The following is a 14,522-nucleotide window of genomic DNA, read 5'->3' as shown; positions in this document are numbered from 1 at the left end:
GCAAAACGACCCCTGGTGGAGAACCATTTGGGTAAGGGGGCCTTGTACCAGGACTTGAGAATGGAGAACTCCGAGCATATGGAAAGAATTTTCAAGACCAGCCTCTCGCTTGAGACCTCGTGGAAGAACTTGTAGTTCCTCCTTAGTGCCTGGGTAGTATAGAAGCAGTCACTTGCCAGCCAGATTCTTTTGCCATTTAAGTAGAAATTGGGCTTTTAGAATTCTAAGCATGCGGAAACCTAACCTTGAGGCAGTAGGAAGTCATGTTAAGAGGCTACTGAGCTCTGGAGTCAAGACAGACCATGTTTCCTACCCTGGCTCTGCCACCTGTAAGCTGTGTTACATTGGACAAGTTACCTGAACTCTCTGAGATCCCTTCAGCTTCTTTTTCTTTAAAATGGGATAATGATACTGTGTATTTCATAGGATTGTGGGAAGGATTAAATTCACTAATAGGTTTCAGTCACCTAAAACTGTGCTCGGTCACAGCCAACATTCAAGAGATGTTAACTGCTGTCAGCGCCCTCATCATCGCTGTCGTTATGGTTATTATTTTTATTCATCTGTTCACTCTAGAACAGAATTCAGTTTAAGGCATTAAGGAGGCATTGGTGTAGGCCTCAGCCAGAAGGAGTGGTTTCTGATGTGCTTTGGTGATTTCACTTCAAGATGATACCACCTGGCTCTGAGGAGTGTGACCCATAAGGAGGCTCTGTGGTGTTTCCAAATGCAACACTCCAAAAACGTATTCTAGAAAGTCCATGAGAAAAGAAAGAGGTTTATGGTAGGGTGATTCAGATTTGGGTAAAAGAAGCCTGCCTCTTTAAATGGCCAGGGCAGGTATTAAGTAGAGCATCTGGGTACTGATTAGCTTCCAAACCTCCTGGTATGACATGATTGTGTCAGATTCTTGACGCAACACATTGGAAATGGACAGCTAGCCCTTGGGGGCTGAGCTTTGCCATCTGCAGGGCAGTGAAAATGTTAATATGACCCCAGTGCCGACAGCTCCTAGTGCTAGGCATCTTCTCTTTCCCCGTCCTCTTTGTTACCCTTTTCCCCACAGGAGCGTGATAGATACAAGTCACCCTTGCTTGGAATGAATTATGGATGGAAATGCTAATGCAAAATTGATTTCCAAAGGCTTCCTTTGATCTAACAATGGTTGAGAGCTATTGGAGCTAGGGGTCCTGTAACTGTAAGTCGGGCAGGGACCCAGTCACCCCCGCCCAGGCATGCTAGGTAATCAGCTCAATTCCAAAGCTTAGCTGGTTTTCAGAAAGCTTATGACTGAAACAGGAAGTGAGGAGAGAAGGTCCCCCAGCCTGCTGGTCCAAGGCAGAGTTACATGGAATCCAGGACCCATGTGCCAGCGATGTCTCCTTGCCCAGGGGTGGCTAGCTGCTCAGGGGACCCATCGCTCATTATCCCTTCCCTCCCGTGGCATTGGGCAGGTGATCCTGTAATTAGACCAGGCTCCTGTCGATGTGAGCTGGAGCCGGAAATGGTGGAAACACCACAAAGGCAGGCCAGGAGGAGCCTTCCACAGTTGGCGGGAGGCTTTGAAAACCAGAGCAAGAGTGACCCGAGCTTTAGAAAAATATGCCAGTAAGCAATCAACCAACCCAGCAGAGGTGCTAGTGATGAGAAAAGGGAAGAAAATGCTGATTCCATTCAGCTACTTGGGAATGCGTTGTTCACTGTCTGGGTGAATCCCTGCATGACTGTTTGCCAAAGGGGCATGAGCGCAGGTGACCTTTGAGAGACCTTAATTTTTTTTTTCATGGTCGCCTCTTCTCTTCCAGAATGGGAATGTGCTTTGCAGCCGAGTCAGATGTCCAAGCCTCCATTGCCTGTCCCCTGTGCATATCCCTCATCTGTGCTGCCCGCGCTGCCCAGGTAAACCAGATCGCCTCTTTCTTTCCCAGCTGCGGCTCTCCTTCCTCCCACTTCCCCCCAACCTACTCCATCTGCCTAATTCCCCAGAAGGGAAACTTCCAGACAGAAATAACAATAGGACACTTTTAGGCAGCCCACGCTGGCCCCTAAATACTGTTTATAGCCCAAGCGGGGCACATTCTAGGCTCTAATAAGTTATTGGGTACCCAGTAACAGATTTTCATTGGGCTTTTAATCATGTGAAGGTGGATGTCAGTTGGGGGAAGGGAATTGTGGCCCAGAGAGTTTGTGCCATAAACAGCCTCTTCCTGCCATGGGCACCAGGCACGTGTCTTAAGCAATTAGTGCTGGGATTGCATAAATCAAAGGAGCTGAACCAGCGAGGTTTATGACAGTATAAAGCTGCCTGCCCACTGAATTGTCACCTCCTCCAGACTGCACAGTTATTATGTACACATTGTTAAGAGCAAATCTAAGGGGAAGGCGGGCAGAGACTTTTTCACAAGGCTGTTAGGACGTCTACTTTGAGGGTTTGTGGCTAGGGTGTTTGTCTGAGGCAGGGGCTCACTCAGTGACATTTTGTTCACGTCTGGCTGGGGCCTGGCTCCCACACCAGGGGCATACAAGCGTGGAATGATGAAGAGAATGCCTGTGGGCTGGACAGCAGTCCTAGGAAAAGCTAAGTGACTGCCTCAGGATCTAGGCAGTAGAAGCCTCGTAGTCTTGTAAGCTGATCCTGTTTCCCTCTAGAATGGAGGTTCTGGAGTCGGAGTCCATGGGTGGGCTTTATGGGGTCAGTGAACTCTTTAAAATTGTTTTGTTTTTGGTGTAACTATGTATACATGTAAATGCCTTTAGAGAGGATCCATAGCTTTATTGGTATTTGTAAAGGGGTGTACATGACCCTAAAAACATGAAGAACCACTATTCTAGGGCATAGGTGGTGCTTCTTTTAAGTAGTAAGGAAACTTCAGAACTTAGAAGAGAGAAACCAAAAGTGTCCAGGCAGCAATGGTAGGAATGGGGCTAAGAATACGGTTCAGTGAAAATTCAGTTAACATTTCAGTTATAGGAATGGAGGTGTTTAATGGAGAAGAAGCCCCCAAACCATTTTGATCACTACCTTTGTGAACTATACTTTCTTGCATCAGTAAAGACACTCTGGTGAACACCGGGGAGTCTTTCCCAGATGGCAGAAGATCATGTCATGTCACACGTTTATCATTTTGAATATTGGTGATGATAATATATGCTTCAAGGTGTGAGAGACTGACTTGGCGTAAGATCGACCTCAAAGTTGGCTTTTGGAATAAATCCCCAAATGAGGCTTACTATTTTTATATGCATTTCTTTGCTTCTTCTACTTAAATTGGATTACGAAGGAAGGATTTGGTAGATGGGAGAAAAATTTCTGGTTAAAAAGGCCAATCTGGAGATTTTTTTCCACATCTTTTCCCCCGGAAGTCTCCAAAAGTGGTTTAATGCCATAGGAATTTATCTAAACTATGTAGACATCGTTCGTCCCTGGGAAGGAAGTTGAGGCATGACCCAGACATGAAGCACAGCGTAGAAAAGCGTAGAGTGCAATATGGCTATCACCTACCCCAGCTACAGAATAGGAAACAAGTACTGAGAAAAAGGGAAAGTATAAGCCAGCAGTTCCTTTGAGTGAAAAAGAAAGTGATAAAGGAATTGAGATCATAAATAGCAGAAAAGAGAAAATTGTCTTTAAGACTTAAAAAGCCCATTTTATGGAGTATAGAAATAAGCTGTTAATTTTCTTTTCCTTCTTGTCCTTGCAGGTCACTTCCTTGTGAGTTCATTTTCCTTCTTGTTAACTATGACCTTTACCAGTTCTTTCTGTGAGCAGTGGTACCAAAGTTCCCTAATCCTTATATGCAAAAATGTCTTTATTCTGTCCTCATCCTTGAGTGATAATTTGGCTGGGCATAAAATTATAGGTGCATGCTTGTTTTCCCTTAACACTTAGAAGAAACTAACAAATAGTCTGTGGACTTCCTCCGTTTGTGGATAAGAAATCTACTGTTTGATTATAGTTCTTTTGTAGGTAACTTGTTTTCTCCTTCTTCTAGCTTTTAAGATTTCCTCTTTTTCTTTGGTGCACACGATAAAGTGTATCGATGTGTGATTTATTTTCATTTAGCCTGCCCAGTACATGATTTTTTTCAGCCAAAGGACTCAAATTTTTCTTCAGTTTTACTCATTGTTTTTCTGAAAATTACATCTTACCCTTCTTTTTTCTTCATTCTCAAAGTTGCCTTTGGCATATGTTTTTGCAGATCACTTAATTTATCTTCTGTCTCCCTGTTTTTTTTTAAAGATCGGTTTATTTTAGAAAGGGGGGGGGGAGCATGGCAGGGAGGGGCAGAGGGAGAAGAGAAACTTAAGCAGACTCCGTGCTGAGCGTGGAGCTTGATACGGGGCTTGATCTCATGACCCTGAGATCATGACCTGAGCTGAAACCAAGCATCAGATGCTTAAGTGGCTGCACCACGCAGGTGCCCCTATCCTCCGTGTCTCTTAATGCCTCCTTTATTTTTTCCATCTTGGTACACTCCCTGTAATGATATATTACTTCAGTTCTGTCCTCCAATTCATGAATTCTTTCTCATGCCTCCTATTTAGGTCATCTGTTTGGTTCTGTTTATTCTTTCATTTTCAATAACTGTATTTCCTCCCAAGTTTTTGGATTACATTTTAAAGTATCTACATATCGCTGTTTTATACGCTTGTGTTTCTTGGGATCTTATTATTTTCTTTATTTCTTTAAGGTATTGAAGTATTTATTTAGAGTCCATTTTAGACTGTTTCAATGTCTATATATTTTTCAGGTGTGAATTCTCACTTTTACTGGTTTCTTGACAGCTTTTCTTGGTTCTGAGTTTTCCCTTGTTTTCTAAAATCTTTGTTTAAAAGCTCATTGTCTGTGTGTAGGGGGGTTTCTCTTGCATATGCCCTTCCTTCCTGGGGAAAATGTTGTTCCAGGCCATGTAGGTCACTTCACTCTTAACTGGGTCATATACTAGTGTCTCAGCTTGGGCTCCCTCATGTCTGGATGGTCGATTTCTACCTCTGTTTTCTTGTACGGTGCTAGTCCCTGATAATGATCTTGGACTGGGACCTTAGCTGCAGCTGCCTACCTTGGGCAAGCAGTCCGTTTGAGGGTGGGAACCACCTCAGGTGGGCAGAGCTATGCCAGCCCCTGTTTACGTGTGAGGAGTGTGGCCCTAGTCGCCACCTTTACATGAGAAGCCACTCAGAGGCCATAGTTCTTGCCTGGCTGTCTGCATCCAGTCCCAGGCGCCAGTGGTGGACCATATATGGCTTTTGGCCCCCATTTATCGCTATACTTTTCCTTCTGTGTTTTATTCCCCAAGGAGTCTCCTTTTGCTTCTGAGCCTGATTTTGGCAGTTCTAAAGTCATATTTATTTATTTACTCACTCACCCATGTGTTTATTTATATCTTTTTTATATAACTGAGTTTTCCATTTCATCCCTCACTCGTTGGTGGGAAAAGAGCAGGGAGTTCTCACATGTGCTCCCCCTGCCATATTGAACTGGAATGCAGACTAGCTATTCTTTCTGTTGAAGAGAAAACAAGAGTAAACAGGTTTAAACCTTCAACCGTAGCAGAGAAGAATGGAGTTTGGTAAAAGGATGAACTTTGGGACACAGTGGCTGTTCAGTCCTAGTATCAAGGACTAAAGAGAATTTTAGTCTCCGTACGGCATATTTCTGTAAGTAAAAACGTACCCTCCCATCTGAGATAGAGTTGTCACAGTTCTGCTCTGAGACCGGGCAATGGCTGTGATGACGCCTCTGTATTCCTTCCACCCCAGTGGTTATTAGGCATGAGGAAACTCATGCCTTCAGGGCCACCAGAATGTTTGGTCAAAGGAAGGGGCTCTGATTTTCTGTCTTAACCCAATGGAAGGCACCATGATGAAAATGTCCTCATTTAAAAATAGGAGATTTATAGCCAAGACGATGAGCGGCTTCTGTATCAAAAAGAAAAAACAAACAAGGAAGCCATATACCCAAGGTGTGGGCTCTAGATACTTTCCTATAGCAGTGTTGACTTCAGGGAGCATTCACGTGGATAGAGATTGATTCAGTGAGAGGATCCTGTGGGACATGCCATTGGCGGAGACAGAGGAGCCATGACCCCCCATTTACTTCTGTGTTTCCCCTGTTTCTTGCTCTCTAAACTCCCCACCCCGGAAACTTCCAAAGTTTCCACTCGTATTGGAGGTGGTCTCCTGCAACTCCTGCTGAACCGTGGCAATCAAAATTTGCAGACTGCTTTTCCAGAATTACCAGAGAGAAATCCATACTGATTCCCATTAAGAGAAAATGAAAATTTATTCATCAGTACTTCCTCAAGTGCCCATGGCAGAGGTCACATCTCGGTCCCATATGACAGGGTGCTCTACAGAGCCCAAAGAGGCTGGTGCTACGTGGAGGTTAGAACATTCTTAATGGCAAAGTCAAGACTGCACAGAAGTCAGAAGGGTCACTAAATCCATCCCAGTCTATGAGCAGGACTCTCTATAGTTGTGATAATGGGAGATTTATAGGAATGAAATTCCGTATCTTCTCTTTTGGGGAAGTGGAGTGGTAAAGAGGGGAGGAGAAGACTCATAGTGACCAGGAGCCTAAATCATGATGTTACCTAAGATTTTTTTTTAAGTAGGCTCCACACCCAGCATGGAACCCAACATGGGGCTCAAACTCATGACCTTGAGATCAAGACCTGAGCTGAAATCAAGAGTCGGATGCTCAGCCGACCGAGCCAACTAGGTGCCCCTACCTAAGATTTTTTTAATGGCCATTCTTAATGAATTTGCTACTCAGAATTCACAAATTTGTGTTCCCTTGGGGGGTATTCTGGCATTCTTGGATCATTAAAGAGCTATTATAAAATTGCCAAAATATCTGATTTGATCTCTTACCAGCAACCCAATCTACAGCATTTCCTTTTGGCTAGGTGTGAACAAATTTAGTTCTATGAAATGGTCTTAAGGGATAGTGATTGTGTGGTTTTGCCAAGAGGCACCCCTCACCACAGTCTTTTAAATTCAAGGGAGATTAAAGAAATGACCTCTCCAGTGAGGCACCCTAGTCTGTGTGTTCCTGTAAGGAGAAGCTATAAGTTCAATGCCATTTGTCTCTTGACAGTAATTGGGTTGTGAGCTAGCTGGCATATACACACATTTCTGCTCTAATACGATATATGCATTTCTTCATTTTAAAGAAATTTTTTGTAAGTTTTTATTAAAATTCCAGTTAGTTAACACACGGTGTAATATTAGTTTCAGGTGTAGAATTTAGCAGTTCAACACTTCCATACAACACCCAATGGTCATCACAAGTGCTCTCCTTCATCCTCACCACCTGTTTCACCCATCCGCCCACCCACCTCCCCTCTGGTGACCACCAGTTTGTTCCCTAGAGTTAAGAGTCTGTTTCTTGGTCTTCCTCTCTTCCCTTCCCTGCCATGTTTGTTTTGTTTCTTAAATTCCACATATGAGTGAAATCATATGGTATTTGTCTTTCTCTGACTAACTTATTTTGCTTAGCATAATATTCTCTAGCTCCATCCACATTGTTGCAAATGGAAAGATTTCATTTTTTTTATGGCCGAGTAATAGTCCATGATATATATATATATATATATATATATATATATCCCATCCCTTCTTTATCCATCCATCAGTTAATGGCCATTTGGGCTCTTTCTATAGTTCAGCTATTGTTGATAGTGCGGCTATAAACATCAGGGTGCATGTATCCCTTCAGATCTGTATTTTTGCATCCTTTGGGTAAATACCTAGTAGTGCAATTGCTGGATGATAGGGTAGTTCTATTTTTAGCTTTTTGAGGAACCTTCATACTGTTTTCCAGAGTGGCTGCGATATATTCATTTCTGAAAATCCTCATATTCTGCAAAATTATACACTGAAAAATAACAAGGCTTAAGGAACAAACAAGATTGGAGAACATAACTGGAAACTTAACATAATTTTGTAACCAGAGGACTAACAAAAGAACTATACTAATAAAGGGGCATTTGGGTGACTGAGTCAGTTAAGCATCTGCCTTCAGCTCAGGTCATGGTCCCAAGGTCCTGGGATGGAGTCCTGAGTCAGGCTCCCTGCTCAGTGGGGAGCCTGCTTCTCCCTCTGCCCTAACCCCCCACTCGTGCTCTCTCTCACTCTGCACTCTCTCTCTAAAATAAATAATAAATAAAATCTTTTTAAAAAAGAACTATACTAATAAAGGACTAGCCTGATTTAAAAAGGCACCTTAGATTTCTAATAAATAAAAGAAAATTACAGTAAGTATAGACTTCACCTTTTAAAATAGTGACACTAGCTTGAGGGAAGAGGGACTAGGGAAGGGTTGAAGCTGCTGAGTTGTAGAGACAAGAGGAAAATGCCCAGAGATCAGAGAGAATCGTGTTATAAGCACTTACAAGGCAGAGCATATATGGCCAAACCGAGCCAAGAAGGAGAATGTGGGGTGAATGGGAATTGGAGAGACTACTGTATTTTTTCATGGTTTGCTGATTTCAGCTGTGTTCACATACTTGGCCTTCAGCTGCTGTCCCACAATGGTGCAATGTATTAATGTGCTAGGAAAACTCATGCAAGAACCAATGCAGTTTCTAATTTATGCCAATAGCATTCTCTTTTCTACCACTTGTATCCAAACTAGTTAGCATTACACGAATCTATACCACAGTGGAAATAGCCTCTGTAAGATGAGGTAGATTTACGGCATTTAGCCTTTGACAATTTCCAGTGACAGTTGCTGGTCACTCGATCACTCTGATTCTGTTGTTTGGTCTTTAATCGCTGACCTGTGTGCATGTTGTGTTCCCATTCCTGTTCTATGACTCTGTGGCCATGTCTGTGACTTCCACTGTTACAACAGCCAAGTAAACAGGCCTGTTTTGCTCCCTCTGGTGTTTTTTTTTTTTAAAGCAAAAGTTCAAGGGGGGATTTCTTTAATTTCTATTATGGTAAAGTACATATAACCTAACATTTCTGATTTTAGAGTGTATGCCTCCGTGGCATTAAGAACATTCACAATGTTGTGCAACCATCACCACTAATGTAGTTCCTGAAATTTTTCACCACCCCAAAAGGAAACCCTGTGCCCATTAAACCATCAGTATTCCCCCCTCCCTCCACCAGCCCCCGGTTACCACTAATCTGCTTTCTGTTTCTCTGGATCTGCCCTCTTCTGGACGTTTCACGTAAATGGAATCACACGGTATGTGGCCTTTTGCATTTGGCTTCTTTCACTCAGCATAATGTTTTCAAGATTTATTCATGGTGTAGCACGTTATCTGTACTTCATCCTTTTTCGGGGCTACATAATGTTCCAGTGTATGGATCTGCCACAGTTTGTTTATTCATTCAGTAGCTCAGGAACATTTGGGTTGTTTCCACCTTTTGGCTGTTGTGAATAACACTGCTGTGAACATTCCTCCACAGGTTTTTCTGTGGCACGTGTTTTCAGTTATTTAGGGTATATACCCAGGAGTGGGATTTCTGAGTCGTGTGGAAATTATGCGTGAAACTGACCGAGGAATCTCGTCCAGATTTTAGAGCCACCCCATCTTCTTTTGGTTCATCTCTTTGAGTAACTGCTGATGGCCATCCTTATGGCTGCTGAGTGCTGCTCTTGCCATCATCTGTGTCTGATCGCCATTGCTCTCTCTTCTCTCTCTCTTTTTTAAAGATTTTATTTATTTGAGAGAGAGTACGAGCAGGGGAAGGGGCAGAGGGAGAAGGAGAAGCAGGCTCCTTGCTGTGCGGGGAGCCCCACTCAGGGCTTGATCCCAGGACCCTGGGATCACGACCTGAGCCCAAGGCAGACGCTTAACTAACTGAGCCACCCAGGCGCCCTTCTCTCTTTTGTTCTTTTCTGAATTTTCTATTCACCTCCCCCTTTGATTTTATTGAAAAAGGTCAATTCCTTTTAAACAGTAAAGTAACAGCCAACTGTGATACTCTTTTTCCTTTACCAAGACTATGATAATGATAGTATGCAGGGTGATCAGTAGGGGCCCATTTCCTTGCCTGCAAAAGACTGATGTGTTTTCAAAAAACTCTTTCTGGCTCCAGAGCTATCCAAAACCCTGAGGATTCTAGAATATTAGTCTCCAGATAGCAGGAGTTCTTACTTTATTATTATTATTGTTAGTATTCTTACACCGATTGTTGAGAGGCATCCACAGAGATACTCACTGTTGATCACTAGCCCCTCCATGTCTACACTCTCTCTCCTACATCTTAGACCCTTTCACTGTCTTCCACACTTCATTTCTATTCTTTTCCTCATACACTTGGTCCTTGAACACTGTACAGAGGAAACACTGGGGTACCTGAGTGGCTCAGTCAGTTAAGGCCCCGACTCTTGATTACGGTTCAGGTCACGATCAGAGGGTTGTGAGAGTGAGCCCTGCGTTGGGCTCTGCGCTCAGTGCAGAGTCTGCTTGTCCATCTCCCTCTGCTCCTCCCCCCCCATTCCCACTCTCTCTCTCTCTCTCAAATAAATAAATAAATAGAAAAAGAATGTGATTTCCTGTTAGCATGTTAGAAGCTCTTATGTCATGTAAGAACAAGACTTTTAGGAAAACTTCGCCTTTGCTTCATGGTAGAATAGAACCCATCTATTTTTTTCAATGGACATTAAGCAAAGCTGGCTCCACAGAAAGGTTAAGAAGGTGGCCCTTCATCAAGGGATACAGAGAAGCCCCATTTGTCCAAATAAATCTTTCATTTGTTTTCTATATTTAAGAAACCTCCACCATTGGGGCACCTGGGTGGCTTAGTTGGTGAAGCATCTGCCTTCGGCTCAGGTCATGATCCCAGGGTCCTGGGATTGAGTCCCGCATCGGGCTCCCTGCTCAGCAGGGAATCTGTTTCTCCCCCTCCTTCCTGTTCATGCTCTCTCTCCCTATCTCTGTCTCTCTCAGATAAATAAATAAAATATTTTTAAAAAAGAAACCTGCACCATTACAGTCATTCTTCCAGGTTAAAGCAGTGTTTTCCAAAGTTTGTTGCAAGGAACACAATTTTATGGGATAATAATAGCGTTTACTAAGAAAAACATCGATAGAGGCAGATAAATGAGAGTTTCTGGGCAAATAAACTTTCTGGATTAGAGAACGTTAAACAGGTTGCTTTTAATGCAGGACTTCTCTGAGCCTTTAATATGTTAATATACATTAGGAGTCTATAACCTCATTCAGCTGGTTTTTTTGTAAGGCACTTTGAAGGATTAGTGTTTTTTATTTTTTTTTAATTAATTTATTTATTAGAGAGTGAGCGAGAGAGAGAGAAACAGCATGAAGGGGAGAGGGTCAGAGGGAGAAGCAGGCTCCCCGCTGAGCTGGGAGCCTGATGTGGGACTCGATCCCAGGACTCCGGGATCATGACCTGAGCTGAAGGCAGTCGCTTAACCAACTGAGCCACCCAGGCGCCCCAAGGATTAGTGTTTTTTAGTATATGTTTTAAGAAGTCTTGGATTGGGACACCTGGGTGGCTCAGTTGGTTAAGCGTCTGCCTTCAGCTCAGGTCATGATCCCAGGGTCCTGGGATTGAGTCCCGCATCGGGCTCCCCACGGACTCCCTCTGCCTCTCTCTCTCTATCTCTCATGAATAAATAAATAAAATCTTAATAAAAAAAAAAAAGAAGTCTTGGATTATGCCATTCAGTTTCCAGAAGGTATTTATATTATAGCAATAAATTATTAGTATAAGGAGTATCTTAGGTTGGAGAAGTTCATTAAGGGTATCAGGCCCCTTGAGAACAAGACCCCAAACTAGTGTCACTCAAACTTTTGTGTGCCAAAGGACCACCTTGGGAGATTTGATAAAATGCAGACTCCCAGGCCTTACACTAAAAATTCTGATTCAGTTGAGCTGCAGTGGGTATTCTGCGCTTTAAACAAGCACCTCAGTTCGTTCTGAGGCAGTTGGACTGGGGACTGCACTTGGGTCCCAGGGAAGATCTTGATAAAGGAGGTCAAGAGCACTGCCGGGCAAGATCTTATAGGAAAGGACCCTGTGCATATGCACAGGGCCTGGGGCAACACAACAACATGGTTTCTCTGATAATGGGGAGTGTAAGTACCCCAGAAACGTACTTTGCCTACGTGACACTTTCCCAGGACCAACCCTAAAGTTACTTGTGCATACTGTTCTGTCTGGCCAGGCCCCCTGCTTTCCCAGAGCTCCCACCTAAAGCCTTCCTCTTCTGCCACCTTCCACATTCAGTGCCCCTGGCTGTCCTGTCCAGAGAGAAGGACCCTCCGTGGGGAGCTCCCCCGCTGCCCCGCCCATTGTCCATGACTTGTTGTTGGCAAGAAATGAATGGCATTTCTCGGAATTAGCCCAGGAATTTCTGCTGATAAACAAATGAAACTCTCAAAGGGAAAAGCAATCAACATAGTTTGAAATAAAATCAGTGTTTTCAAGCTTAGTCTGTTTTCAACTTTGTTTGAAATCAGAGTCACATCTAGGGTAGTTTAAGGAAAGGCTTAGGAAAATGCCCTTTAGTGAGCGCTCTTCCTGGTGGCTGGGCTGACTCGTACATAAACCGGGGCCTGCTTTCTGAGTAAGCAGAGCAGGTGATTATTATCTCGATTTCCCATCACCTGTGGTTCCAAGACCTGTCCAGCCAGCAGGGCAACAGCCTCTGCCTCTCCTTCCCCATTTCCCTGCCAAGTTGCCTGACACCTAAAATGCTATCATTATTACAGCTTCATCGTCTTTATTTTTTTAATTTTTTTAAAAAAATATTTATTTTAGAGAGAGAGAGAGAAGGGGGAGAGGCAGAGGGAGAGAGAGAGAGAGAGAGAGAGAGAGAGAATTTTAAGCAGGCTGCACGCCCAGTGCGGAGCCGGAAGCGGGGTTCGATCTCACGACTCCGAGATCATGACCTGAGCTGAAATCAAGAGTCAGACGCTTAATGGGCTGAATCACCCAGGTGCCCCATTTCATCTTCTTAATTCAGCTTTGATTCCTGTTTATCTGTCTTTGAAAGTGGTGACTTAACTGTTACTAACCTTTTCAATTTCATCTGCACAGAGGATCTAGAGAGCAGAATTTGATGGTAGAGAGTGGGCGTGGGGGGGGGGGGGGGAGATCCCAAGGCCACTAGCCTAGGTGCCCAGAGGAGTTTTGGGGTGTGGAGGTTGAAGGGGGAGGCTGGAGAGTCAGGCTCTCTGTTTTCCACGGCGCTGCAGGGCGCCCAGCCTCTCAGTAATATCAAGGATAAGTTCTTTATTTGTGGCAGAGGACACAGTAGTTGCTAGCATGAGTTGCCAGCTCTCACGTTGTTCACTTTGGGGTTGCTAATTTAAAACCAGTATGTTCTAGAAGTAACCAAGTATCCTTGCTATCTGCTGCCTAGAGCCAAAGAGTTTCACTCCAGGGTTTTGGATGCAAAATAACTATAACCCCAAAGGTTTTACCGGATTATTTGCAGCCACTAAGATAAATAACAGTCTTTATTAAGATGATTTTCATCTGAGTTTTGTATCTAGAGTTTTACACCATCAGCTATTCCCTAAAAGTGATTTTAGAAACTGGCAGACTTAGGGTGTCAGTTACTGAAATCCGTTCCAAAATCCACCTCCTCACAGGACTCCATTTTTGGCCATCAAAATAGGCTATTGTATAAATGTCTTGATGTGTTGTCTCTTGTCTTTGCCACACATACGCTAAGACCCAGAGAGTGGGAGGTGGTTCAGCAGTGGATATGTGGCTGCTGAAACCGTTGTTTGTTTTTTTAGGGTTGTACTCCCTGGATGGGAGAGAAGCTGTGAAGTATATGTACTGTGTCTTTAAAGAAAGGGATAAAATAAAGTTGTGGGCAGGACAGGGAGGAAGAAGGGTGGTTGGATTTTTTTTTTTTTTAATTGGAGAGAAAGGGTAAGACATCAAACTTGGGAGTAGAGGTTACTTTTAAAACATCAAGATAAGGTAAGTGTCCCTGCAAGCTTGATTTTTCTTTCCTTTAGCAAATTCCTGCAGCTTTGATTTTTTTTTTTTCACAATTGCAAGATCATGCCCTCAGGGATCTAAGGCCAAATCAGAGTCCACACTCACCATCACACCTTTTGTATGGTGTATTCCTTTATGATTCTAATAGCACAGAAATGGGGATTGAGAGGGAGGGGCAGGGAAATCTGCCTTGCTTTCTTCCTTGCTTTTTCTTTGCTTCCCTTTCTCTCTCTTCCCTGCCTCTCTCCCTCCCTCCCTCCCTTCTTTCCTTTCTTCTTTCTTAATGTCTTTTTATTTAAAAAAATTTTATTGTAGGCTGGGTGACTCAGTCAGGTAAGCGACCAGCTCCTGATTTTGTCTTGGTTGGTTGACCCTGAGGTCATGATCTCAGGGTCCTGGGATTGAGTCCTGTGTTGGGGTGTTGGGGTCTGCCTCTGCCCCCTCCCCCCACTCATGGTCTCTCTCTCTCTCTCAGATCTCTCGCTCTCAAATAAATAAATCTTAAAAAAAATTTTATTGTAGTAAACCATACATGACAATGTACCATTTTAACCACGTCTTTAAGATTTATTTATTTT

General features: G+C 43.5%; 1 protein-coding gene across 11 annotated transcripts in view; it reads left to right on the top strand.

Annotated features, from left to right (window-relative positions):
• Positions 1-14,522, top strand: part of CHRDL1 (chordin like 1) — a 121,913-nt gene that overhangs the window by 30,936 nt on the left and 76,455 nt on the right. For all 11 annotated transcript variants that reach the window (XM_045881636.3, XM_045881603.3, XM_054508968.2 and 8 more), the window contains exon 4: positions 1,806-1,899. In XM_045881636.3, coding sequence (XP_045737592.1) covers positions 1,806-1,899 — 94 coding nt within the window. The remainder of the gene's footprint in view (positions 1-1,805; positions 1,900-14,522) is intronic.

The sequence above is a fragment of the Mirounga angustirostris genome, unplaced genomic scaffold, assembly GCF_029215605.1.
Source record: "Mirounga angustirostris isolate CCGP_5_RB_7025 unplaced genomic scaffold, mMirAng1.0.hap1 SCAF_11, whole genome shotgun sequence".
Lineage (NCBI taxonomy): Eukaryota > Metazoa > Chordata > Mammalia > Carnivora > Phocidae > Mirounga > Mirounga angustirostris.
Note: the sequence above shows the minus strand (reverse complement) of the source record. Positions and strands in the feature narration are given on the sequence as shown.